Source organism: Belonocnema kinseyi, chromosome 8 (assembly GCF_010883055.1).
Source record: "Belonocnema kinseyi isolate 2016_QV_RU_SX_M_011 chromosome 8, B_treatae_v1, whole genome shotgun sequence".
NCBI classification, from domain to species: domain Eukaryota; kingdom Metazoa; phylum Arthropoda; class Insecta; order Hymenoptera; family Cynipidae; genus Belonocnema; species Belonocnema kinseyi.
In genome coordinates, this window is record NC_046664.1 from 138,011,371 (window position 1) to 138,037,920 (window position 26,550).

Consider the following 26,550-nt stretch of genomic DNA (forward strand, 5'->3'; position numbering starts at 1 on the left):
ACCTAAGGGCCTATGACAAAGCCACCGAACGCGACCTCGGGTTGCAAATAGGGGGTCCCTGTTCAACGGTGATTTTGGGATATCGGGCGACCTATCAGAGTACGCAGCCTTATCATTGCATGCGGGGCTCTACAAGGATGGACGAGCCCTTTTCCCTAAATTCCCGTGGGAACAACAATGACAACACCAAACATAGTTATAGTCAGTGCAGTTCGAAACAACAGGACGCGCAGAGCTCCCGACAATGGGTCGGCCAACAATGCCGACCACTATAGAGCTGGGGGAGCCAATGCAGATGGATTCAATGCGATGGATCGGCGGAATCTCGGGACCTTTCGGTAGATGGAACGACTAAATTACGACTTGACAGAGTGCTACGATGCGAGTTTGGATCCTGAACGAAGGAAAGGCGACACTAAGATCAACAGCAGGCAGGCATCCAATAGAGCAAGAGCGATGCTTAATGACACGAAGAAACATCAACATCCAGGTTTCTGTCAAGCCTAAAGATCTGGGTGAAATGGATGACGAGCTTCGTAGACATTTTCCCGAAGAATCCGATCTGTGGACTATCAATTGTTCTGTGTATGATGCAGCGAGAGCTTTCGCCGATGCGAACCGTAAAACGAAACCAACGATTGCTTATAAGATCCACATCGACTCTTCCAAGAACCTCCAGTTACTGTCGAATACCCGCGCAAGCCAGAGGAGGGCGAAGTATTTTGGACAGAAGTGTACGAAGTGCAGCATAGACTGGACGAAGACTCGGATAACATGAATAGCTTTAAGGAGCTGTGTGATGCTCTCATAACACCTGATGAAGAATGACCGCCCATCACTACCGAGGATGAGAAAAAAGTATTAAGAGGAATGAAGAACTATTCCGCTCGAGGACCAGATGGTATCAAGACCTTCTGGTGGAAGAAGTTCCCTTCAACGCATGCGCATTTGACTCGAATTTTTACTTCATATTTAAAGTCGGAAAAGCCAATTCCGGAGTGGTCGGTGGAAGGGTGCACAATACTCCTGCCGAAAATAGGCAAGTTAGCTGACTCGAAGAATTACAGGCCCATCACTTGTCTGAACACACTGTATAAGATATTCACAGCTATCTTAAGTGATAGGATTGTTCGGGCAATTGAACCTGTGTGGCAAGAAATGTATGAACAACGCGACTCAAAGAAAGGCGTAGCAGGATGTCGGGAGAATCTGCTCATCGGTAGATGTGTCTGCAAAGGTGCAAAATACTACCAGCGTGACCTATCGATGACTTGGATTGATTAGCGGAAAGGTTTAAATTCGACCTCCCATAGACTTATCATCTCTTTTTTGGAAACCTTAAAGGTTCATCATCAAATCGTAAGCTGCATAGAGAGATTGCTGCCACGTTGGAAAACCAAATTTACTATCTCATCTGGAAAAAATCGTGTGACAACTAACGAGGTCACCTTTCAGAGAGGTCTTTCGGCGTGACACCATGAGCCCACTCCTCTTTTGCCTCACACTATTGCCTCTATCTCTAGCACTTTGCTATTCTGATGGGTTCTTTTGCGGAAAACCTTCACATCAAAAGCACAAGGTCACCCATGTATTTTACATGGACGATCTTAAAATCCATGCTAAAAACAAAGAGAAACTAAATCTAGCTCTAGGGATTGTCGAGAAATTTACTAAGGAAATAGAAATGGAATTTGCGTTAGACAAATGCGCCAAGATTTATTTGAAGCGAGGAAAACTTCATGGCATCCCTGAAGACCCTGAGCTCGTCGAAACAAGCGCTATACGACACCCTTGCCCTGGAGAGACTTATACATACCTGGGTGTGCCACAGATCCGCATTCAGGATGTTACATCTATGAAGGATACTCTCTAAAGCAGATACAAATGACTCATGCGGCAGATTTGGTCTTCCGAACTGTCGGCGAGGAACAAAGTATCTGCAGCGAACATGCTTGCAGTCCCGGTAGTACTCGATTCATTTAGAGTGGTACCATGGACGCAGAACGAGCTAAGATTCCTTGATATGGGGACACAAAAGGTTATGCACATAAACAAAAGCATGCATCTAAAGTCTTCTGTTCCGCCACTCTACATCTCACGCCGTCAAGGTGGTCGCGAAATATTGAATCTTGAATGTCTTCACAACAGGATGATTCTGGGTACAGCGAATAGAGCCTCAAATGAAAAGAACCCTCTTCTTAAATTAGTCAGGAAGCACGAGGATGTGAGGGTCAGTTTGCCAATCTGTTGTAAAACAATCTGTTTTCAAATCAATAGATAAATATTTTGTTTTTTAATATAAAGTATTTCCATGAATTCCCTCTTTCTCTCATTACTTTCAATATTCAAAATTTGAACATTATCCTAGTAAAACTCATGGACAACATCAACTAATTTCTTTGTATGTCTGGCAAAAATACTCTTATAGCAGCGTCCTAAATTAGTGGACGTTAAATGGGATTTTAATTTGGATTTTGGTATAATTTAAATTTCTTAAATTTTGATTTAGCTGACTTGGACTGCAGGTCATTTCTATGATATGTTTTTTAATCAGATAAGAGTTAAGCATGGCCCTAAGGTGTTCAGAAAGGTGCAATCATGGTGTGATATCAATAAGAAATTGAGAGGCAGTATTCTTAAAAAAAGATTTTTGATTGAATGTACAAGAAACAATGTTTTACCTACAAAAATTTTTTCCTGGATAACAAATTTCGAGATTTTTCTTTTCACAGTAATTTTTCTAATAGAAAATTTGAACACACTTTAAACAATTTCAAATTTTCACTACTAAATTTATTTATCAAAGATGTTTCAAATCATGTTAATTTTTTAAAGTCAAGAATTTCAAGAATAAGAAGTGAATTAGAAGTTTGTTTGCAACAAGATGAAATTATTAACCTTTAAAGCATCAGATTCTCCTCAATAAAGGATTCTTAAGCAGCGATGTAAAACATGATAACAAACTTTCAAATTTAATTCATCAGCAAACTAGTGTTCGAGAGAAAAATTTAAATTTACATAGGATTTTTGAAGAAGGAGGTAAAGATCCTTGGTTTGTTAATTAGACAGATATTCAAATTCCTGATTCAGTCACAGATATTCTCAGATTAGGTCAAGGTTTTAATGACCGTGTGATAAAAACTAAGGCAAAACAAATGATGGAAATAGTAAAAGATGTTGAATCAAATATACACAAAATTCCTATTTTGGATCAGCAGGATTTCCGAAACAATGTCTCAATTTTCTTTCTGATAATGATAATTTTGAATTATTACATGAAAAGCTGCTAAAAAAATAAAAAACGGACACTTTTAAGATGCTTGCCAATTGGAGAAAGAAAGGACTTCTGGGAAAGGATATAAGATGGACTGATATTAACACTGTAGACACGGTTCTTCCAAGATGTTATGGTTTGAGAAAAATTCACAAAGATGGCTATCCCTCAAGAATAGTTATTTCTACTATTAATACTCGCACCAAATTTTAAATTTGATTCTCATGGACTCCATCACAACTTCTAAATATAATGTCAAACTAGGTGGGAATTTAAAAAAAGTATCTTTCAAAAAAAGATTCCGGATGACCATGTAATGATTTCTTTGGATGTTATTGCAACGTTTCCGAGTATACCCCTTAAATTAGTAAAACAGGCAATTTTAAATAGATGGGATAATATAAAAACCCGTACTCGATTATGTCAAAAAGATTTTATTGAAGGGATAGTTTTTATTATGGAGTCAACTTATTTTACATTTAATGGATCTTTCTATAGACAGAAGTCTGGTACTCCCATAGGTTCAGTCATTTCTCCGATTTTGGCAAAACTGGTGATGGAAGATTTGGAGGTTTTTGTTTTTGGGAAATTAGATTTTATTTTGCCTTTTTATTTTCGGTTTTTCGACTCATGAAATAGAACAGGATTATAAAATCAGTTTTTTGGTCATAGAAATAATTAAGAGTTGGGATGATAATATTTTTACCAATTGGTACAGAAAAAGTACATATTCAGGTAGACTTTGAAATTTCCTCTCTGCTCATCCCTTTCAAAACAAAATTGCTGTAATCATTATCCAAAAAAGTTAATTGAGAAACATATTGCAATTAGAGTTCAAAAATAAAAAATAAAGAGATTAATAATTTGCTTGTAAATAATCAGAAAGAGTTCAAAGAATATAGTTCGTTTGATACTTTTGTTCTTCCATTTTTTGGTCAAATTTCTGAAACTATTGAACTTATTTTTTTTTAATTTAAAATTGATACTATTTTCCGCATTCCCTTTAAAATGGATTCGGTGATAAATTTTTGCTAAGATCCTTTAGATAATTTTGAAAATTGCGGTGTTGTCTATAAGATCACTTGCAGGATCTGTAAGATGAATTACGTGGGACAGACTGGAAGACTTCTTAATACTAGGATAGAGGAGCACAAAAGTGATGTTCGTTTAGGACGCTGTTATAGGAGTGTTCTTGCTAGACAGACAAAGGAATTTGTGATGATTTAACGTATACATTTAACGTGGCTGTTTCATGAATTCTGTTTATTTTTACTTTTTCTATTTCTGATGTGATTGTGACAGATATTTATATTGTGTTTACAACAGATTGGCCTACTGAAAAAAAAATTTTCTTTCCTCTTTTTTATTTTTGTCCGAAAATTTTATTTGTTTTTTGTGTTTTTCAGATTACAATAGGATTTTTTGTTTTTGTTTGTTCGTTGTGGTAAGAATTTGGTCGTTGGATTTTTGCTTTATTTAACAGGATTTTGCATCACGTAATTTAAAAAAAGAGAATGTTTTTATTGTTTGCATTTTTAAATTGGCAGTGTCATTGTTATTATAATCGTTTCCAGCACATTTTTACCAAGTATTTTATACAAATGAATAAAAAAATAGGCGTCCTGAAAGGAGAAACCTTTAAGAATTGTAATAGTGTGTTTGTTATCTAAAAAAACACATAATTTGTATGTAACCATATTTTTTGTGAGCACTCGCATAAATTCCTCCAACCGTATTTTCCCTCCATATTAATGAGATAGGTATTGTTATAACTATGCATTAACTTTGAGTTATATTGACGAACCCATTCGAAAAACTTACAATTATTACTCACTTTTTAATTAAACACTTGCAGCACAACATTTCTCAAACACTGTTGTTACGAAAAACAACACCTCGTGTCAACTCCCGAACTAACAAGCCGAGAGCAATGTTACGCTCGAGCAGTGACAGATGGCGATACGCATACATAATAAAATGACTATAGAACCTATATGAAAAATATATTTATTCCATTCTAACGTGTGATTAAACTATTTCTATTCTCATTACCTTTGAGATTTTGAGGGATTTAGTTATAGTATCTGAGCATTTGTCCAAACTCGGTCATCCAACCAAACCGGGAAATTTGCCTTATTGTAAGGCGAGCGACCTCGGACCCTAAAGTCAGTGGGGCGGGGTGCTTAACCGGAGACTGCTGTATTATGTTGCGATGGTACCTTTAAACCAGGTCTTCTATTTAAAGCAACCGACACTACAACTTTGTATGTTTTTTATACAATTTCGGGATAACTGATTAGCAGATGCAACTACGTAGATATCTCAGCATCTATTATACTGAAAAATGTCTTAAAAAATGCACAATTTATTTAACATTTCAAAAGTTCTGAAGATTTCGAAATACAATTGTGAAGTTTTTTCTAGGTTTCAAAAATTTTTAGGAAATTTCAAATAAAAAATAATTTAAAATCTTATTATCACCCGTTGAAAATTTAATTTACAATTTTCTTTAATTTTCGACTGTTGAACAAAATTCGATAGGCAGGTTATTTATGAATTAATCAAGATTAGCTTTTTAAAAATTTACTTCGATTGATTCCCGAGTAGATGCATCAGTTTCAAAATAGTTTATTATTCAATAATCTGTATGTTGTGATAACCCTGGCGGACCATGTAAACGGAAAGGATACGCTACAGCGTACCTTCATAGTATCCGCATATTATCATTTACATATCATGTAAAAAATGAATACAACAGTAAGATGAACCTTTAGTTTATTGTAATTCATATTCTACTTTAAATCTTACAATAGAATGTCACGAAATAATTGTAAAAGTTTTTTTTTCAGCGTTAAAAAAAACAATACCTGTCACTAACATAGGCTAAAGGCGCCTTCAGGCGCATCTTATTTCAGTAGCTAATACACTGAAAAAATATGCTACTATCTTAGTTAAGTAATACTCAATACTTACTTAATCGATGTAGTTCGGTATTGCTATAGCGTCGGTTTTATATTCAAACCGATTAAATAAAAAATTTAATTAAGGGCATGCTCTTCGGTGACCACGTGACCAAACTACTCCCTCGTTATGGATATTTTTTTTAGTGTTCACTGTGTCCACACGGATTGAGATGTCGTGTTTAAACTTTGACAGATAAAATAAAAAGAACTAAAGAACGCTTGTATACATTAATATATTGGTAATTTTTATGAAAGTTTATTTATAAATTGATGGAATAGGATATTACCATTTAATTTATAGCACTTTGCAGATCATTTTGGGTTTTATGCATTTAAAAGACAAATTTCAAATTGGAAATATATCAACACCAGCAATGTGCTAAAATTTACGCGTCCGAGTTCTCCAACCAACTTCCATAATTCTTGACGTTGAATCGATCAGCTGATAACTATTGTTGACAGTGAACCAACCAGCGGAACTTAGCGTTCGACCTGCATTGTCTTTCGCCGCCGGGCGAAATTTTATTTTTATTCTTAGAATCGTTTCACATCAGCATACAAAATCCACAAGAATACATAACCATTAGAAAATTTTAATTATTTTCTGAAGATGCACATTTCTCAAGTTAGAACTTGGATGGATTTTTGAGTATCACATTTTAAGATGTTCCTCGATTTTTTTAAATCGAGGTATCTGCTTTATCGACGTTAAAAGTTAATTTTCTATTCCTGCAGTGATTTCGACTTTATCGACGTTCAAACTTTCTTTTTTTCTCCGCTAGAAATCGCTGAAAATTCTCCAAAAATAATGATAGATTACGTATGTGTAGATACTAAATTTTTATTTGCAACGAATGTGCAAATTGTATTGCTGATATTAATTTTTTTAAGGTTTAGACGATTTAGTTCAAAATTTGTGTCAGTGCTCATTATACGCGAATCAAACAATCTGAAATGCATCAAACCAAACATTATCTGCAAAGTGCTATAACTCGAATGGTCATATCCTATTTTATCAATTTATAAATAAACTTTCTTAGAAATTATAAACATATTCATGTATAGAAACGTTGTTTAGTGCCTTTTATTTAATCTGACAAATTTTAAACGCGATATCTCAATCCGTGTGGACACATTGAACACCAACAAAATGCTCATAACCGGGGACTGGTTTGGTCACGTGGTCGCCGAAAAGCATGCCCTTAAGAGATCCAGTTCCACTTTTTTACCTGCAGAGTTCTAATTTATGCAAAGCGTATTTGTTCAAAAAGATACTAATTTTTTAACAAATTATTTCTATGAGATACCTTGATAAGAAATAATTAGTTTCTTCTTTTTCAATGTTTTTGTTTAATGTACCATTTATTAACTGCAAGAAATATAATTGTTTAAACAAATTACATAATTTAGAATTTGCAAATAAGTATGACATGGTAGTAGTTTTCAACGTAATATAATATGGTTGTCACTTTTCATTGAATTTTTATTATTGAATTTAATCTTTAGATCTGCTGACGAAGTAAACTGTTCCAGAAAGTGGCGTAATTGGGGACAAAATGTCTACTTTAGATATTTTTGACGATTTTTTGCTGGCAATAATTTTTATTCATGACATGGTAGTGGTTTTTTATGTAATTTTTGGTGTTAACGTGAATTTGATCTTAGAAATTGCTTAGGATGTTAGGTGTACAAAATAGATAGAGTAACAGGGGCCGAAAGTATCGGAGTTATGGAAAACATAAAAAAAGTAGTACTTTTTATATAAATACTTCTCTGGACCTCAATTCTACATTTGCGTGGGTAGTTTGAAAAACTATATGACGCATTGTCAAATTCAAAATGGCGGATCCAATATGGCGGCTGTATGTGAACGATCCAGTGTTAAGTAGCTCAGATTATTTTGATTTGTCTTAAAATGTAATTCTTTGGCAGCTTTAATTGATGGAAGGTTAGACTTGGTTTGTTAAATGTGCTAGGGGTAGTTCTTAGGGGTTGTGGAATATTACTGTGAGGTTAAATATAACAGTTAAAAATTTGAAAAACTTTGTGAGTTAATTTCTTTGGTCGATTCAATTAATGAAGGGTGAGACTTGGTTCGTTAAATGTGATAGGGATAGTTTCTAAGGAGCGTCAAATATTATTATGCAGATAGATATATTAACTGGAGTCTTGAAAAATCGTAAGTGGTATTTATTTTGGATAGAAAATTTTTTGGCGGTTTTAGTTGAAAGAAAGCTAAGACAGGATATGCTAAATGTGATAGGGTTAGTTCTTAGGCGTTGTAAAATATTCCTGTGAGGGTAGGTATATCGGATAATGACTTATAAAGCTACGTATGGCCATTATTTTTAATTAAAAATATTGTTGGCGGTTTCAGTTGATAAAAGGTGATAATTGTTTCAATAAATGTAAAAGGGGTAGTTTTTAGGGGTTGTGGAATATTTCTATGGAGATAGTTATATCAACTGGGTTTTTTGACGTTTTCTATGCTGATTATTTTTCATTTGGAATTGTTTTTGTGGCTTTAGTTGAGGGTAAGACGTAATACGATGGATCATTCATTTGCATGTATTTATTTCTTTGCATGAATTGACTATTTTTTGTCTATAGTTTTTTAATACAGTAAATAATTTTTCGAATATTTCTAAAAAAGTTTCATTCAATTGGATATGATTGGGACGTTTCGTGGGATTTTTTTCGAAAAACGCTACTTTTTCACACACTGTGCGGGGACCACGTAGGTCTATAAGACGGAGACTGTGAAGCCCAATAGCAGTCATTCGGTGGCCAGGTGTCTATTCGGTTAAGCGATCCAGGTATGGAAATAAGTAGAATTTTGCAGACGCAAATTGCATACTTAGAATAAATAGAAAATTTAGATCTCTTTCTATCCATAATTTCTATCTCTTTAATCAATTTGCATATTTACCATCAAAATTCCACGAAGCTCATCCTGCCCTTGTCTCCTTCCGAATTCGGAAATTGCTGCATGCATTTCGAATAGATTTACACCTCTCACACGGTTTTCAGCTGAAAAAGTTTTTTTTGCATTAATAAGTTCGCAAAATAGAATAACAGGAAGCCTAAAAATTTCACAAGCTTTTATACCAAAACGTTTATTTCTACAGTATAAAGTACTTTACCATTTTTTACTAAATGAACCTGTACATTGTTCGATTTGAATCGTTTTTTTTTCAAACCGAGGCAGCTAAGCTTAAATCGAAAAAATCGATTCTAACAGGCCAGTTCAAAAGTTTTTTCAATCGACATTGGAAGTCGACAGATTAAAAGAGTAGTTTGTCGACTGCATTAATGCTTGAATGAACCAAAGTGAATCTAGAGGTGATGATCATCACCTCCAACTTTCATGGCCGTTGTTTAAGTATGAAAGCGGTAAAAGAAGAACTCCAAACTACACCATATTCGTTACATTGTACTTACAAGATTATCGCAAGAGATTAAAAACATCGTATTAGTTGCGCGTATAACATCCTCATCTCATTAGTTACTGGACTTCTCCGTGGCTATGATGAAAACAGGGTTCACCCGAGTAAGAGTTTAATAAGAATGAGAATAATAATAATTATGAATAAATAAAAATAAAGCTAAAAAAGCATCCAGAGGTGACTGATGTCACCTCCAACGGTCTCGGCCACTGTTGAAGTATATCAGCGCTGAAAGACGAACTCCAAATTACATCCAGCTCGTAATTTAGTACCTACAACATTGCAAGTGATTTCAAATATCGAATCAAATTAACTTATAACATCCTCATCTAATCAGTCACTTGACTAAGTCTGTGGCTATGACGAAAAACCGGGTTCACCCGAGTAAACGTCAACAAAAATGATTATTGGGAATTAAAATAATACCAACACGAGTTTTCGGGTCCAACCCTTAAACCTAAAAAACAACTCCTGGTGACCACGCACATAATACTTGGCCAAAAAGTAATCTTTTTCAGAATTTTACAGTGTGAATAGAGCCTCTAGTTTTTGGGCTCTTCAAATATAGCCAAAAAATAACCCCCTTGTACACTGCCGGTATTTTTGGCCTCCTTGTCAATTCAAATTCGTGTTTATAGATAGGTGTTTGATTTTTTAGATGTAGGGATGATTTTTGCTAAAAAGTTTCAAGCATTCGAAAGCCCAAGAAGGGCCCAACATTATTTTCTATTTTGTATTTTCTAGGTTTAATTTTTTACTAAGGGCGTGGTCTTTTGCACATAGGTTTCGTTTTTGAAATAATTTTGTGGTGCATTTGAGAGCCCGAAATAATCCCAAATTTCTAAATAATTTTGAGTTTTGCAGATTTTATATTTTTCAAGGGGCCGGTTTTTAACGGGTGGGGGGTGTCGAAAAATTGTTTTCGTGAATTTAGGAGCCCAAAATAAGCAAAAAATTCTGGTGTTCTATGTTTTTGCGAGTTTAAGTTTGTACATGGGCGGTAATTTTATTTTTAGTAGGGTTGGTTTTTGAAAATTAGTTTTTAGTGCGTTGAAGAGACCAAAAAAAGCCCAAAATTCAGACGTCTTTGGTTGATCTTTTCCTTTGATTCTTATAAAGTAGATGAGCAGGCTTGATTTAAACCAGTACCTCCACTTGAGATTTGCATTTTCATAAAAAGTAGTGTAGCCCGAAAATCGCCAATTGCGGAGATGCTAGCTTGATAGACCTTCTATCTTGTCGTTCTCATAATCGGCTGAGTTGGTACACTATTTTACGAAGTTTCGCGCATAAATTTCCCCTCTTGCTTACCTTCTAGGATAGAAGATGCATGAGTGGACGTACACGTTGCCGTTACATCAAAATTGGTTGCTTCAAGAACCACATTCTCAGTTTCTGGAGTCTACAACTTCTCATACAAATAATATCGAAAATTTGTCTTTATTTGCGAGCACCTGAAGATAAGAGTGATGTGAAAATGATGGAAACGAATTCTTCGGATTGCTTTCATGCTTAAGTATTTTTCATAGGCATTTTTGTGTCAGAGTAAACAATGCCAAGCATAAAAAACTTACACAAGCCTGCGTCAATTCACTAAAATTAGATATAATAAAACGAAACACTGTTGCGTAATAGTTTCTCAGACTTTCATTAGTGTAATGCCCATTTTACTACTCAGTATTAGTGCAATTTAGTGTCAAATGTGATTTTTATTGTCTCCCACTCTCTCTCCCTCTCTTACCGTACGGCATGACTGTATATATAGCAAGTATTTGTAATCAATTTTGTCCTTTAGAATGTTCCGTCAGGTAATAATTACACAGGACCAACAATTTAAAAAAAAATTGCGGGGGATAAGCGGACGTCTGTTATACGTATTTTGGGGTGCTGAATTCGAATCCGTCGAGCGTTTACCTTCAGCACGTCAGGATTATTGCGCAATCGCAGAAAACGTGCTAAAAATAGATTTTTTCAATGTTCTCGTATATAAAACAAGTCGGACATGTCTACATCTATCAAATTCTAATTTAAAACAATAAAGCTCATTCCCTAGCACAAGAACCACAAACTCCAAATCTATAAGCCACAAACACACAAATCTCAAACCCACAAACTTCAAACCCACAAATCTTAAACCCCTAAACTCCAAACCCACTAATCCCACATCCACAAACCCCAAACATACAAATCTCAAAAACCTATAAAACCCACATGTTTTATGTTCGCTACCCCCAAACATACCAACTCTAAATCTACATACCCTAAATCCACACACCCTAAACCTACAAACTCCAAACTCACAAATCCGGAAAACCTGTGACATAAGGTAAGTTCGTTGATATTGTAACTAATATACTCGCTCTTTGACGAATCCATTTCTCAAGAAACATGTACTCACCTCTCTGAAGCTTTGCCACGAATCCTTCTCTGTATCTGTCATAAGCTTTAAAAATGTTCATCTTTAAAACGATCTCGTATTTGTGGGCCATCAAATACGCCTTCATTAATTTTTGCATCAAAGAGTTTTGGAAATTTTTCAAACAGGTATCGAAAAGCAACGTTATCGTGCGCTTGCATGGCCTTAACAAGTTGTTTAATCTATCCTAAATTAATGTGAAGTGAAGGAAGAAATACTCTTTTGACAGGTAGTAAATTTGTTTTAAAACTTTTTTAGAGCCAATTTCTACATTGTTTCTAGATGTCCACACCTTTATTTTGTAGTGCTGTTCACGTGCACGAATGTCCCACAAACACAAAAAACAAGGGTATTCGTAAAACCGCTCTGTAGCCCTAGCAAAATTGTTATAATTCCCAGATCTCCGCATACTAACCAGTTATGCTCGTCGTATTTCAATTTTTTTAAAAACAAATCCTAAACTTTCGTATTCTTTTTTCAGGATCGTGGAATGATGATGAAATACAAGAACCTGCAAATAGCTCCCGAGAAAGTGTTGAAGATGATTATGATGAATTAGATGAAAATACACCTGAAAAAGTTAAATTCAATCAAGAAGAATTAAATGACTTAGTTCGAGGTTTGGGGCTTTCAGAAGGGAATGCGGAGCTGTTGGCTTCAATATTCAAAGAAAAAAATGCTTAACTAAAAGAACAAAAGTATCATTCTATCGCGATAGAGATCTACAATTCAGAAAATATTTTTCTAAAGAAAAGAATTTAGTTTATTCGAATGATGTAATAAATTTGATTGGTGAATATAAATGTATAAATTACAATGCAGAAGTTTGGCTGTTTGACTGTTGGTTCTCGCGCTTCGCACTCGATAATATATTTGTCTCGCGCTTCGCTCTCGATAATGTATTCACCTCGCGCTTCGAGCTAGATAATAAATTTACCTCGCGGTTCGCGCTCGAAATTGTATTTACCACGCGCTACGCATTCGATCTTTCTGCACATACTCTTTCAAACTAAAGGTGAAAGTATCGACAACAGTAATTTAGTGATTGTGAATTCTCTTTTGTTAAAGCTCCTTAGGCTTTAACGAACACATTCTCAATACGAATCTCGTGCTTCCCACTCGAGTTTATCCTTGCAATTTTATATTATTCCCATAAATGTATATTATTATAACTCGTAACTTGCATTGGTATTAAGACAGACGAAATTTCACTGTCCCGTTAAAAAAAATACACGTTCTTTTAAAAAAATTCGATTATTCAACGTTTTGTTGCAGCTTTTGTCGTTTTTGCATAAACTGAATTTACTCATTTCCAATGTCTTATTTATGATTTAAACTTTACACATACGGTTTACTGAGAGGCCTTACCGTTTTTAAACTTCTAAAATATGTATACATGTATACACACACACACACACACACACACACACACACACACACACACACACACACACATATATATATATATATACAAATATATATTTGAAAATGCTTTATTATAGTTGTGAACATTAGAAATCAATTTTTTTCTTCTCTTGCCATCTTTTCATATCATTCTTTAATTGGCTTAAAAGGTTCGTTTTCGTGTGTTTTTGGGATTTTGTAAATGCTATAACTCTCATAATTTTTAATTTTGTGAAAAAAATTAGATAAATTGTTCGACTTTTTAAATGCTACGAATGACCGTACAGAGAATTTTTGAATTTTGAAGAAATGGTATCAAAAATATTCAAAAGGCGCTCACTTTTTGCATCTTTATAATGGCTGGCTAACGAACTTAACCTTTAGTTTAGGACACCTAAAGAGTGTGCTAGAGGCCAATCTAATAGAATTTGTTTAAAAAAGTTATCGTGCTCACAGACAGACAGAGAGACATAAAGACAGACATAACGACAGAGAGATAAGCATACAGATAGACACATTTGTAAAAACCTGTTTTTCAGATTCAGGTGGTTTCAAAACGTGAACCTTTTGACAAAAACTAGGCAGGTCAAATTTTATGCAAATCTAATACCTTTTCTGATGAGAATGTAAAAATGATTTATTTGTCACAAATAATTTTTGGATAGTCCTGTTTTTAGTTTAAATCATAAAAAATAAGCATCAAAAACATGAAAAGTAAAATTTTTTGAAAACCCACACGCGAGACGAAAAAGAAATTAAAAGAAAAAGTTGTGGTAAGAAAGTGCCTACGCAGCGGACACATTTTTTTACTGTTAATGACGTTTTTTATGATTATAGCCAAAACTAGGCATCCTATCAAAAAGTGGTTAATAACAATTTTGTAAATCTTTTTCAAATGCCTAATTTTTTTCATCTTTTACCGCATTTTACACTGTTTGGCCGAAAAATGTAATTGTTGGATTTTTCATTATTTTTTATGCTGTCAAAATTTGAATTTTGGATATTTCAAGAAAATTCCAAAATTTGTTATGATAATCTCGTAGGGCATTCAAAAAGCTACCCATGTCTATGATTGACATTGGCAACTCTCAAAGTGCACTTGTTAGTTCCATGAAAAAATGATCCAAGTTTGTTCTTCGTACTCCCTACTTCTTAATGTTATCCCTAAAACTACCGGTACCGAGTGACTAGCCATGACTACCCTTTCTATTCCTTTAAGATACGTGACTATCACCATCAGGTCTCTAAAACATAGCTTAAGCAGCGGGATGACGTTGACTCTCTTCGCCAGTATGAAAGCCCTTGGAATTGTCGCCTTGGCGTCCCTGTAACAAAACCTAGCTCACCTAAACCCCTAACGGTATCTCGAACTTACCAGGGTTCCTGAATTAGAGAGTTACCTGTTTGCCTCGTAGAAAAGCCTGTTCGCGAGAATTGTAAGAGCCCTCATCTGTGACTCAGGTATTTGCAAAACTATAAGATGTTTGATTCCTCTAGCTGTGTCCTCTTCTTGAGGCCTATCGTGCCTGGACGCTGTCTTAAGTGAGGAGTTGAATCCCTCCAGCCGCCAGAGAACCACAGACGAGTCTTTCAGTTTACCTGGGAACCCCGCTTTTGTATCAACCATCTTCTAAAGCAACTCGACTCCACCCGCATTAAGAGATGCGCCATCCCAATGCCTTGTATCGACTGCAGCCTCATGTACCCAAGCTACAGCCGGTGGGTCAGTTGCCACAAATACAAAAACCCCGCCCCTGCTGAAAAAGGTCTTGATGTTTGCCATTGATTTGAGGACACTTATTCGAGCGCCCTCCAGATAGCCTCCCTAAAGATGTGTTTTGCCGACAAGGGTGGCATGTTTGTTGGAATATTTTGCTCTTGTGCTCGATAAAAAGCTTCATATCGCCCTTTCTTGAAAAAGATACCTGATCTCTTAAATACTGAAGCATTTTCTTAACATATACGGAGTGTATATTCACTCAATGTTTATCTAACCTCTCCATGTGTCCTCTTGTGGCGGTGAAGTTCCTTTCCAACAGATGAGGATTTCCCGCCTGAGTTGGTCCCACCATGTAAAACAATGTTAGCCCAAAATAATTGTGGCTAACTGTAAAAGCCTAGGCTCTAGAACGATGAGGTCGCCATTTTCCAACGCCATATAGCTGTTACTTTTTATTTTTATTTTACTCGAATGAACATGGGTTTCCAACATAACCACGGACTAAGTGTATTGACTGATGAGATGAGGACGTTATAAATATATTTAATGCGATGTTTAAAATCTTTTATGATGATGTTGTAGGTACAAAACTACGAGCTTAGTGCGGTTTGGAGTTCGTTTTTTACGGCTGTTATACTTGAACAGATAAAAAAGTCACGCACGCACAGGATTCTACGACGGGACACGAATATGCATGGGTGAATGCATACGCTTTTAGGCGTTTACTCTGTCATACCACACATTATGCAGTACGTCACTCAGTAGGCCAAAGTGAAAAAGGCAGTGCAAAAACATAGAACTTTTGATAGGAGTAATCTAAAGAGATCAATGTTTCTGTGATTTACTTATGAACAGCTACAGAATAGCGAAAAAATATTTAGAAGTTTAAAAAAATCCCTTATAAACCTAGATAGGTTTTAAGTTTTTTGACTAAAACTTTAATTGTTGAACACCATCGGTACTCAGGTATTAAATCTAGCATGTTCATGATATTTTGTAATAGATTTTAACATGCTGAATCCAAATCCAAGTTTTAATTTAGAGTCGCTGAATTAGAATTTAAATTCAAGATGGTGAACTTCAAAATGGCAGATTCAATGTTGCGGACCCAAATTACCAAACCCGTCTAATGTGAGTGCAAAGAAATGTCATCTACTCAGCGGGAAAATAAGTTAGTGACCAATAGGATGTAGCAATGGCCCTTTCTCGTGCGTGAATATGATCTAATTAAATTCACGGCGATAGTGACTTGATCAGCGCGCGTTGGTCTTGACCGCTACTGGTCGAGATATTTAGCTAATACAGGCATGTGTTCAACGCAGAGATGGCAACCTGTGACTTGTTTCTTTGCTCACCTCGGGCCAGAAAAAGTGTTCGCTGATAACGGTATCATTGACTCCTGTCTGTCCTGAGAGTTGTGCGTCGTTGAATTTGCAAGTGATCCACTGTGTTTATTATTTAGCAGCGGGAAGTTTGCTTGTAGACACGTCCGTACCTCAAGTCTAGACACTATTCTGGTCCAGGTGATGTGTATTGAAGAAACCGCTCTCCTCGTATGTACGTCTAGGCTCGAAGAGGGAGGCGGTATGTGTTGGCCGTAGGACTGGACTGCGATCACCAATGTCTTGCCGACAGCCCAAATATTTGGGCGAGACCATTTGCTCAAGTTCCGCTTCCTCAGGTGCATCTGGCAACTGATGGTATCATTATGACCCATACCACAACAAAACAATCCTGCTCATTGCAGTTCAAGGCTGCTTTCGTGAGTGAAAATTTAAACAAATATTCTCCAGTTGCTGGAGTCAGTTTGAAGGTCGAAAGCTAGCAAGGGATCGTGTGATCGTATCAGGAATCTTAGACGCTTCCTAGGGCAACGTGGTTTGGCGTCCAATATGGTGTGTAGGTGCTTCTGTTGGGACACTTTTCTCTCTGAAGTGACAACTTCTGTAGGTACGTTAGGCAGTTTTGCTTAAGCTGGCATTTCTGAAACAAAAATGTGAACCCGTAGATACTGAGACTTTCGAAAACCAGCGACAAATGCAGAAGGTGTTATTTTCAGTCACCTGAATATATAATTATATTACCTAGATATTTTATGGCGAATTTACCCCAGTGTGTCACGAGCATATGCCGCATCAGGGTCTGGCAGTTGCTGGGTGCTTTCTTGAAGTCGAAGAGTATGACCCGAAACTGCTATTATCCTTCGCTGGGTATTTGAAGGCTGTATATTTGCAGGCTTCTGGTGATAGGGGTCGTCCATTCTTACAGTTTGGAGAAACCAGTCTTCGTATTCTGACGAGAAATTCTTGCATAGTTCAGGCAGGCAAACTTCCCTAGAAGAGTGTTGAAACTGGGGAAGGAGGTACACCCGAATTGCTTACATACCACTCCATGCTGCTCGAACCAGGGTGTTCCGGCGACAACCTTGCCGGATAATTTTCGACAGACCAGAAATACTTTTGTATAAGATACTGCCCCGCTCTCGGACGCAAGTTCATTCTCCAAGGTAGAAGAGCGTTGATGAGCCGGGGGTTTTCTAGGAACCTATTTCTTCGGCTCCTTTCAAGCTTGTTCTTCGTCGTTGTCCAGTACGGTCTCAGTTTGCAGTTAAACAGCTCTTAGAATGATCTGGGCGGAGCAGCTCAAAGCACTCTACGTGTATATGGTCGGAATGATTTTAGTAATATCCACAACAAAACGTTCTTCACGGCGTCTGCCGGCAGTCGCGAGGCCAACAATTACTTGTGTTTTAAAAAGAAAGTTAGGAGCTCAATGATGCCAATATTGGCACCATGTGCTACTGCGCTTGCGTTAGGGCTGCGCTCTCGTGGGCTGCACTTGGCGCGCGATTCAAAATTACTTTAAATATCAATTCTTGTGATTTAAGTGCATAATTATTAAAATATCCACAAGAATACATAAATTGTCATGACTTCTTTGTTGTTATCTTGTTTTTTTTTTACTTTAAGCGTTGTTTTGCCATGGCTCAATCGAAAAGAACAATGTTCTGAGCTGAACTTTTTAAAAAATAATTCAAATATTATCATTATTATATTTAAATAATATTGCGTGTCGAAGCCCTTCACAGTGGTACTGCTGGCATATTTTTGACAACAAGGCGGATCCATTGAGGCGGTTTGATGCTAGATTGCGCGAAAAAGGTCTCGCAGTCCCTTAGGGAAATCTCAGGATACGTATTGTCAATCCCTAAGATGTTGAGAAGGTCCAATGGTGGTACCCTGATGGCTTACATAAGAGCCGTCTAGTCGACGGTGAGCTGCTGCTCAAAAGGCATTGTATATGGTGCCATGTACGTTAGCCTGATGCTGATTGCTTGCTGTACACTGTCTCGAGCTTGGTCCATACGAGGCGGTGGTCTGCGAGATTGCTATCTCTCTTAATCGGATATCCTAGCGCTCATCGTTCAAAACAGGCGTCAGTCGGTACGTCGTATCGAAATTGCTAATAAACTTGTAAGTGTTTGCACCTGGTGTGTTGTGTTACATTCCATTTTTTTAAAAATGGTACCGTTTTTTGTAGCTGGCCCCTTGCCGGTGGGGCTTCCGTGTGAGCATTGTCAGGTGTTGAACGACTAAGGTTGAGTCCGTTTAGTGGAATATTACCAGAAGTAACTTTTTTCACCAAAAAACAATGTGGAGCTGCGTCGCCTAGATGTAAAGCAGTGAATACATGCTGGTCGATCGCATGATTGTCATCGCTGGAAGACGATGCAGAGCCGAGTTGTACGATGCTGGGAATGCGAGGATATCCTTGTTTCCAAAGAAGCGTGGAATTGTCGAGGCGATCGCAGATGACCGTACTTCCCACCTCTCGATCTCACCTCTTACCGATTACCCCTGCACGGGCGTCCCCAGAACCTGTCTACGCTTTTCTCTTCTAAGAGCTCAACACCATCCACAAAAATCTCCGGATGCTATTTGTCGAAACGACCCAGTTAGATATTTTCGGGTGGAGTACTGATACTTTCACTTCAGTTATAAGCAGTATGTTCCTAGGCTTCGTTTCCTCGCTTTTCCCGAATACAGCCGGAGATTATAAGGAATGAAGACATTCATAAAAACTGGTATGTATTCATCACCTTCCACCCACGGCTGAGGGTTGAACGGGATCGAAAATAAATATAATCTACGTTCCCTGTAAAATGTAGTGATGAGAGCCTCTACTGGCAGGTTTCCCCTCCTGTGCACGAGGGAAATAGCAAGGGACCCTCTATTCAAGATTATTCCCACTCCTCGATATTTAGGGTGCGCGACCCGATCGGAACATTGCGTGGTCTTAATTGGTTACACGTTTCTTATTTTGAATTTAAATATAACAGGATCAGCAGCAAAAGAAAATTTGATACTAAGTAATAACATTAATGAGTGTCCTAGATTTAACGTAATTAATATAATATTATAGCACTATATTATGTGGGCTCCCAGGCCCACCAATTCAATACCAAATACCAATACCAATAGTGTGAGTAGAGTAATATCATTATAAATAAAATATAACGACACACTAGCGTAATGAAATTTGATATTAAGTAATACAATAAACAATTTTTAGAATTAAATTATATAACTTGTGAGATATAAACCATCTAAAAGAGTGGTAGGATTTAAAAACCTTAAACGGTTTAATTAAACGAAATGCAAAGAAGCATTTTCTCTGAGGTACCGATGAAAATCAGTTTGCGAGTACCTTATTATAGGAAATTCTCAAATTTTGAAAACTATACCTACTAAAAAAGCACCTGTTCATGGGTACTGTCAATTTCTACCCGAAAAAGGCGGATAAGGAGGCAGACCCTGCTTTCAAGGGCAAGAGTAATCAGAAGAAGGTGCAGAGGCGAACCCGACCTAAGGCGGTTTTGATCAAACCGGCCGAGGGTCTAAGCTACCATGACGTGCTAAAGGACCTGAAACAGAAGATTAAACCTGACTCCCTTGGTGTAAAAATCAGGGTAGTCAAGGATACAATGAAATATGAGATCCTGATTATGATGGGGCCTTCAGAAGACGGCAGATCAAAGCTGTCGTCAGCTAATAGGCAGGTCGTCGGTGTGGACAATTTCGTGCGTGAGCTTGTCCCACGCATGGAAGTCGAGGTCATAGGCATCGACACAACGCATGATCTCGATGAAGTGAAGGCGGCCGTCTAAAAATACTTCGGTGATTTGGAAATAGTGGCAGCAAACTGTAAATGTCCGGAAAGGACTAAGGCATGGCAGACATGCAGTGCAGAGGGCCACAAGGCTGTGGAATGCTTTAGCAACCCGCAGTGCTTCCTTTGTGACGCGTGTTCCAGGAACATGGGTTTGTAGGAAAGCAATTAAGGTTTAGTGGGTAGTCCCCGGGTGGCGGATAGGGGAATGCTTGCTGAAAACAGAGGGTCGTGCTGAAATAAAATAGGCCCTGCGGACCAAACACGCTAAGATCCTCAATTCAAGGTATAAACAACCATGCAGAGGACTAAGTGGCACCAGGGAGTGGTGTCGCAAACGGTGTCTCTAGGATACCTGGTCCTCTTCTAGAGTATATAGACCTTACCCCGCATGCGGGGCTCTGCGAGGCGGACCTTTACTTTCCTAGTTGCTCATTGGAAAACTATGAAGCCAAATCTTGAAATCCTTAATTGAAGTAAAAGTGAGGAGCAGTATGAGGAGGGGGAAATAACTGAGGAGCAGCTATTCAACCAAACAAGAGTGGATATTGGAGACGTGGAATTATACTTCACTGAGACATTGGATCTCATACAGGAGTTAAAGGGTGTCATACGAGAAATGAGGGAGAAATGGTCTCAGCGGGACTCAGACCGAAGAAGCCGTGGAAACTCTCGCTCCCCAACTTGGGAAACGTGAGTTGTGAACTTCAGGCAAGAAAGAGGAGGAAAAACCTGCTTTAAGAAAGACGCAGAAAAAGACACAGCGGCGAGCTTGACCCGAGGCGGTCTTAATCAAACGAGCCGAGGGTATGAGTTACGAAGAGGTCCTAAGGAACCTCAAGCAAACGGTTGAGTCTAGCGCCATTGAAGTAAAAATTAAGGGTGTTAGGCAAACCAGAAACGGAGAGTTTCTTGTGGAACTTGGTCCTGCAACAGAAGAACCTCCGAACAGAGGTCGAGGTCTTATACCTCGGCCCAACCATCGATTCGGAGGAGGTGGAAGCGGCCGTTAAAAGATACTTCAAAAGTAGCCATGCAGGAGAACTAAAGGTAAGGTGGGTGCCCTGCCGCGTACAAAAGAAGACGGAAAGGTCCTTGTGGGATAGCAGGAATCGCAAGAATCACTACGTTGAGAAAGATTGACCCGCTCGAGAACGTATAGAAACTGGATCAAAAAATCTTGTTAACAAACCTTTGATTGAGCCGGCTAAAATTCAGCTTCCTCCTTTACACATCAAACTCGATTTGATGAAACAGTTCGTAGAAGCTGTGGATATGAAAGAAAAATGTTTTGTTTATTTATTCAAACGATCCCCAGCTTCATCGAGCGCGAAGTTGAAAGAATTAAAGAATTGAAAGAAAGGGATTGAAAAAGAATTAAAAAGAGGAGTCTTCAAGATTGTGGTTGAGGATTTCTTAGGCAATCAAAAGAGTGACAACTACAAGAAATTGGTGTCTGACTTGCTCAAAAACTACAAAAAAATGGGTTGCTTGATCATTTACGGGCTACACTTCCTTGATTCCCAACTGGAATACTTTCTAGAAACTTTTGGAGATTACAGTGAGAAACAAGCAGAACGCTTCCATCAAGATAGCAAGGAAATGGAAAGACGTTACCAAGGTACCCAGTGGCTACAAAACTATGGAAATTCTAAGAACGTCCTTGGAACATTCCTAAGGCGTTTTATGTCAGCCCAATCAATGTCTCTAAGACGTCCAAAGTCCTAAAGATGACCTAAAGACATCCTAAAGACATGGACGTTCTCGGGACATCTTTTGTACTGACATTAGATGCTTTAAGAGCATGCCTAGGATGACCAAAAGATATGTTATAAAAGACATCTTAGGGATGTCCCAAAGAGGTCTCTAGGGCATCCTTATATTGTTTTTTTACTGGGTGGAAGGTATACGAATATGATGGCAGATTTCTGTTGGATGCTTGAAAGGGAGAGTGTTCACAGTGGAAAGAAGCGGAGAGAAAATCTATTGCACAGATCTTTCGAAGACAAGAGAGTTCAAAACAATAAATTAAATCGTTATCCTGGCTTTAATGACGTTGAGATGACTATGTTGCACAAGAAAAACTGACGAGATTGTTCTGTTTTCCCAAACAAGATTATCGAGTCATGAGGTTATAATGTTAACAGATTAAGGGGATTAAGGGCATCCCAAACAAGAAAAAAATTTTTTGTGGGTGTGTGTTATCTCAATTTAGGTGAATTTTGTACTCCTAGGGTCCATGTTTATTTCAATTACTAATTGAATGTTATTTTTTGCGATTTTTTAATTATTAAATACTATATTTGACGATGCATATTGATGCCAAAGCATTCGCGGTTAAAACATTTTTGATACAGTTTTAGCATATTTATTCATCGTTTATTATATGGTTGGCTAGCTTCCCACCCTGTTCGGGCTGACACTGGGGCAGCTTAACGGTAATTTGGTAAATGCTGTTGTAGGTAGAACCCTCACATCAAATTTAAGCTTTTCTAAAAAGCTAATAAACATTAGAAGGAGTTTTGGTTATGCTCACAAGAATATTTATAAACTATTAGAAAATTAATATATTCTTACCAGGTGCTATAGTTCGAAGCAATTCGTCAAGCTTTTTACAAAGTAAAATCTTTTCACTGAGCATCTCAATATCGATTGTTGACAATTTTTCCTGTTGACCTATTAGCTGTGATAAGGCTAATTTTACATCCGTCATGTAAAAATGGTTCTCATGAAGTGTCTTCGCGTGCTGATGAATGAAAGTTTTACAAGCTTGTACATCCCCTTTTCTCATTTGGGACAAATCTACTCCTATTTTGTCCGTTATTTGTTCTACCATACGCCACGATATTGAAGAGTTACATGTATGACAAATATAATCAGGCCGTTCTTCATTATGTAGTATGAACGTCTTCGGAAGCATAGAGCCGTTGCATTCACTGTGCAAAATGGCAATTATATTTAAATATTAGCTTTATATTGTTGACAAGTTAACATACACAGGAAAATATCAAGTTTATGTAATTAATTCAAGAGTAGAGGATAATAAGAATAATAAAAAATTTCGAAACTTATTTCACCATAAATCAATCAAAAGTCTTTAAAAGATTCGTAGAAATTAATTTAAAGATACTGAGTCAGTTTTTAACGCACTGCATTATATGAACTAGAGTACGAAGTTCCATAAAATTCGAAATGATTCGGAAGATACTTTATGCGCAAGTGCGTATGTATTGCTTACTAAATGTAAAGGTTATTATTTGTTCACGTACAGTTGGTTTTTATTGTGTGTAGGGGTGGATAATAATTATCTCTTGGTCCAAGCGAAAACCCATTGCTGTTTCTGCTTGTTAGAAAAGGAATCTATCTTCGATTTAAACAATGCGTGTGCTCGATCAACTTCGCAGAATGTACCAAACTTACAATTATAATGATACAAAATGGGCTCTCTGAAAATTTATCTAAAAATTTTAAGTTTATGAATTCGCCTAAATATAAATTTCGATACAACCAAATTTTTCGCATTGAGAGTTCTTAAATTTTAAGGCTAATCTGATTTCACTTTTTATTCCATACGGGTGCTTACTTTGTTGAAATAGAGGTCAATATATCATTTCAAGCATATCGTTTTTTTTTTAAATTTTGTAATGGATTTGAAGAGTTATTACCTTTCTGGAGACAAATTTAAAGACTGCTAATTATAAATTTCAGTTTCGTCTCATAATTTATATTTTATTTTCTTCTCATTTTCTGGGTATTAATTTGACAAAGCTAATTTGCTGTTTTGTTCTTCATTCGTTTATACTCTCTCCCTTTCACGGGTTCGAGAGTCTTTACACAACCATTAAAAGTATTCTTACAAAGAAGCCTTATACTATCTTACGAACTATTCGCTTCATACAGTCTTAAATTATTATTATTTCTAAACGCTTGCGATTTTGCCCTGGCTTTCCATTTCCTCTTCCCATTATTAATATTAAATTTGGACTCTAGTTCGCAACACTACTTCGTAACTCTCCTTTCGGAGTAATTTTTTGACTTTTTTCCTAATATTCTGTGCAACCAGCTCTCTCTCTCTCTCTCCCTCTGATCTTCTAGCTTCTTCATCCATTCCTCCCCTGACCATTTTCATTTAGAATCCATTTAATTCTCTCTTCTGTACTCTCCCCTTCCCTTCGTGCCCTGTACACCTCTTTAACACATGCAACCATATTTCCTGCTCATACTTACATACTCCGCAAACATTCTTTTCTTCATTCATCCAATGCCTGCATGCTCTTATACCCTCTCCCATTCTGAATCTCACTACTCTATTCCTTGCCTCACCTTGCCTTGCCGTTATCTTTCCCTCTATTTTCTCCCACTCCTTTCTTTATTCATGACCTCGCGAGCACACGCTTCTGCAATTTTGCTTCGCTCTTCCCTTTTTACTTTCTCTTCGAAGTTCCAAGTTCTTTTCACTTACCTCAGCACCATCATTTCTCGTCCTATTTCTTTTCTGAGCATATAACCTGGGCAACCATATAACCTGGCATATAACTTGGTATTACCAGCCCTGTTTTCCACTCCTCCGGCCACCCTTCTCCTTTCCATATCTTGTTACATATCCTCCACATATCTTCCCTTATCTCTATTCCTCCATATTTCAGTGCTTAATTTTCCAAGCCATCTTCCCGTGTTCTTTTTCAACCTTGCAATCGCCTTATTCACCTCATCCCTACAAATCTCGTTTTCAATTTTCTTGTCCTCATCGAGCACTTTTCTTCCTTCTCCCTTTATTTCATATTCCGCTTCTCCTAGCAGTTCCTTGAAGTGCTTCGTCGACTCTTTCATTCCTATTTCTTCATTTATACACTTCCTTCCTCCTCGTTCCCTATTTATCTCTTCCCATCCTCTCCCTTTTTTTGCGGTCTACTCTACCTCTGCCATATACCTATCTTTCTCCTTCTGTCTTTTCTCCTTTATCATTTTTTCGTGTTCCCTCTTTCCCCTCTTGAGTTCTCCTTTTTCCTTTTTCCCTTTCCTCGATTTCCTTACATTCTCCTTCATCCTATCTTTACTTTCCCAGCATTCATCGTTCCAGCAACCACTCTTAAACCCTTCTTCTTTTTCGCTCGGCCTCATCTCTTCCCTTACCTTATCTATTGCTCCTTCAAGTTTTTCTAGCAGTTGTCAACTCCTTCTTCTTCCAGACCCCCTATCTTCTCGTTTTCTTTTTTTTTCTAAATTCTCTCAACTTTTTCTCTCTCCAAATGCCTATTTTTACTTTATTTCCTCTCTTTTCTTTTCATTTGCCCCTACTGTCCTTTCAGTCGCCACATCTAATTGTCGCGATTACTGGAAAGTGTTCTGAGCTTACCATGTTGCCCACTTCTATTCTAACCATCGATTTTTTTAGAAATACCTCCTTTTCTCTTTCCCATACTTCTCCCTCTTGTTACCGGGTCCAAGCATTCAAATCCCCTCCTATTAGGACCAGCCTCTCCTCCTTCCTCTGTCCATTTCCTTATTGCTCTCCATCCTCCCTCTTCTCCTCTTCTTCTGTACACGCATACTACATCCACAATAACTTTTCCTTATTTTATTCTTCTAACCATTGTTCCATCCTTTTCTTCTATATACTTTCTCTTTTCTTCCTCTACTACTAGTTCCTTTTTTAGCCCTGACAGCGTGCAACCCATTCCTCTCCCTTTCACGTGTTCCTTTCTTGCTGCTTGCATCTTTCACTCATATGCTTTCGGTAATATTTTTTTCAAGCATTTCCATTCTTTGCCATCCACCCACGTCTCACTCATCATTATTTATCTCGATCCAACCTCATTTTATATATCTGGTTCTGGTCAAACCCAGAACCATGTGGTTCTAATTCTCTCTTCCTTTAATTTTTCTTCTTTTCTTTTCCTTGCCGCCTTCTTCGCATATCTTTCTTGCTGATTAGTTCGGCACGGTAGTCCTTACACTTGAATGCAAGTGGTTGGTCCATTTCTGGAAATAAGTATTTATTTCTGTTTTTTCTGTCTATTTTTTGGTGTATGTGTTGGTGTTATTTTTTTTCTTTCTCAGTTATGTAAAAATCAAATCATTAACACGCACGCCATCCCAAAGAAAATTTTGAATTAAAACATATGGCCCTACGTCTAAGATTGTAATATCTAGATTGC

The 26,550-nt window shown here is 37.3% G+C and overlaps 1 protein-coding gene across 4 annotated transcripts in view; it reads right to left on the reverse strand.

The window, feature by feature from the left end:
- Positions 1 to 26,550, reverse strand: part of LOC117177684 (SET domain-containing protein SmydA-8-like) — a 505,872-nt gene that overhangs the window by 224,095 nt on the left and 255,227 nt on the right. For all 4 annotated transcript variants that reach the window (XM_033368533.1, XM_033368530.1, XM_033368532.1 and 1 more), the window contains 2 exons: positions 22,970 to 23,328; positions 9,167 to 9,267 (listed from right to left, as the gene is read on the reverse strand). In XM_033368533.1, coding sequence (XP_033224424.1) covers positions 9,167 to 9,267; positions 22,970 to 23,328 — 460 coding nt within the window. The remainder of the gene's footprint in view (positions 1 to 9,166; positions 9,268 to 22,969; positions 23,329 to 26,550) is intronic.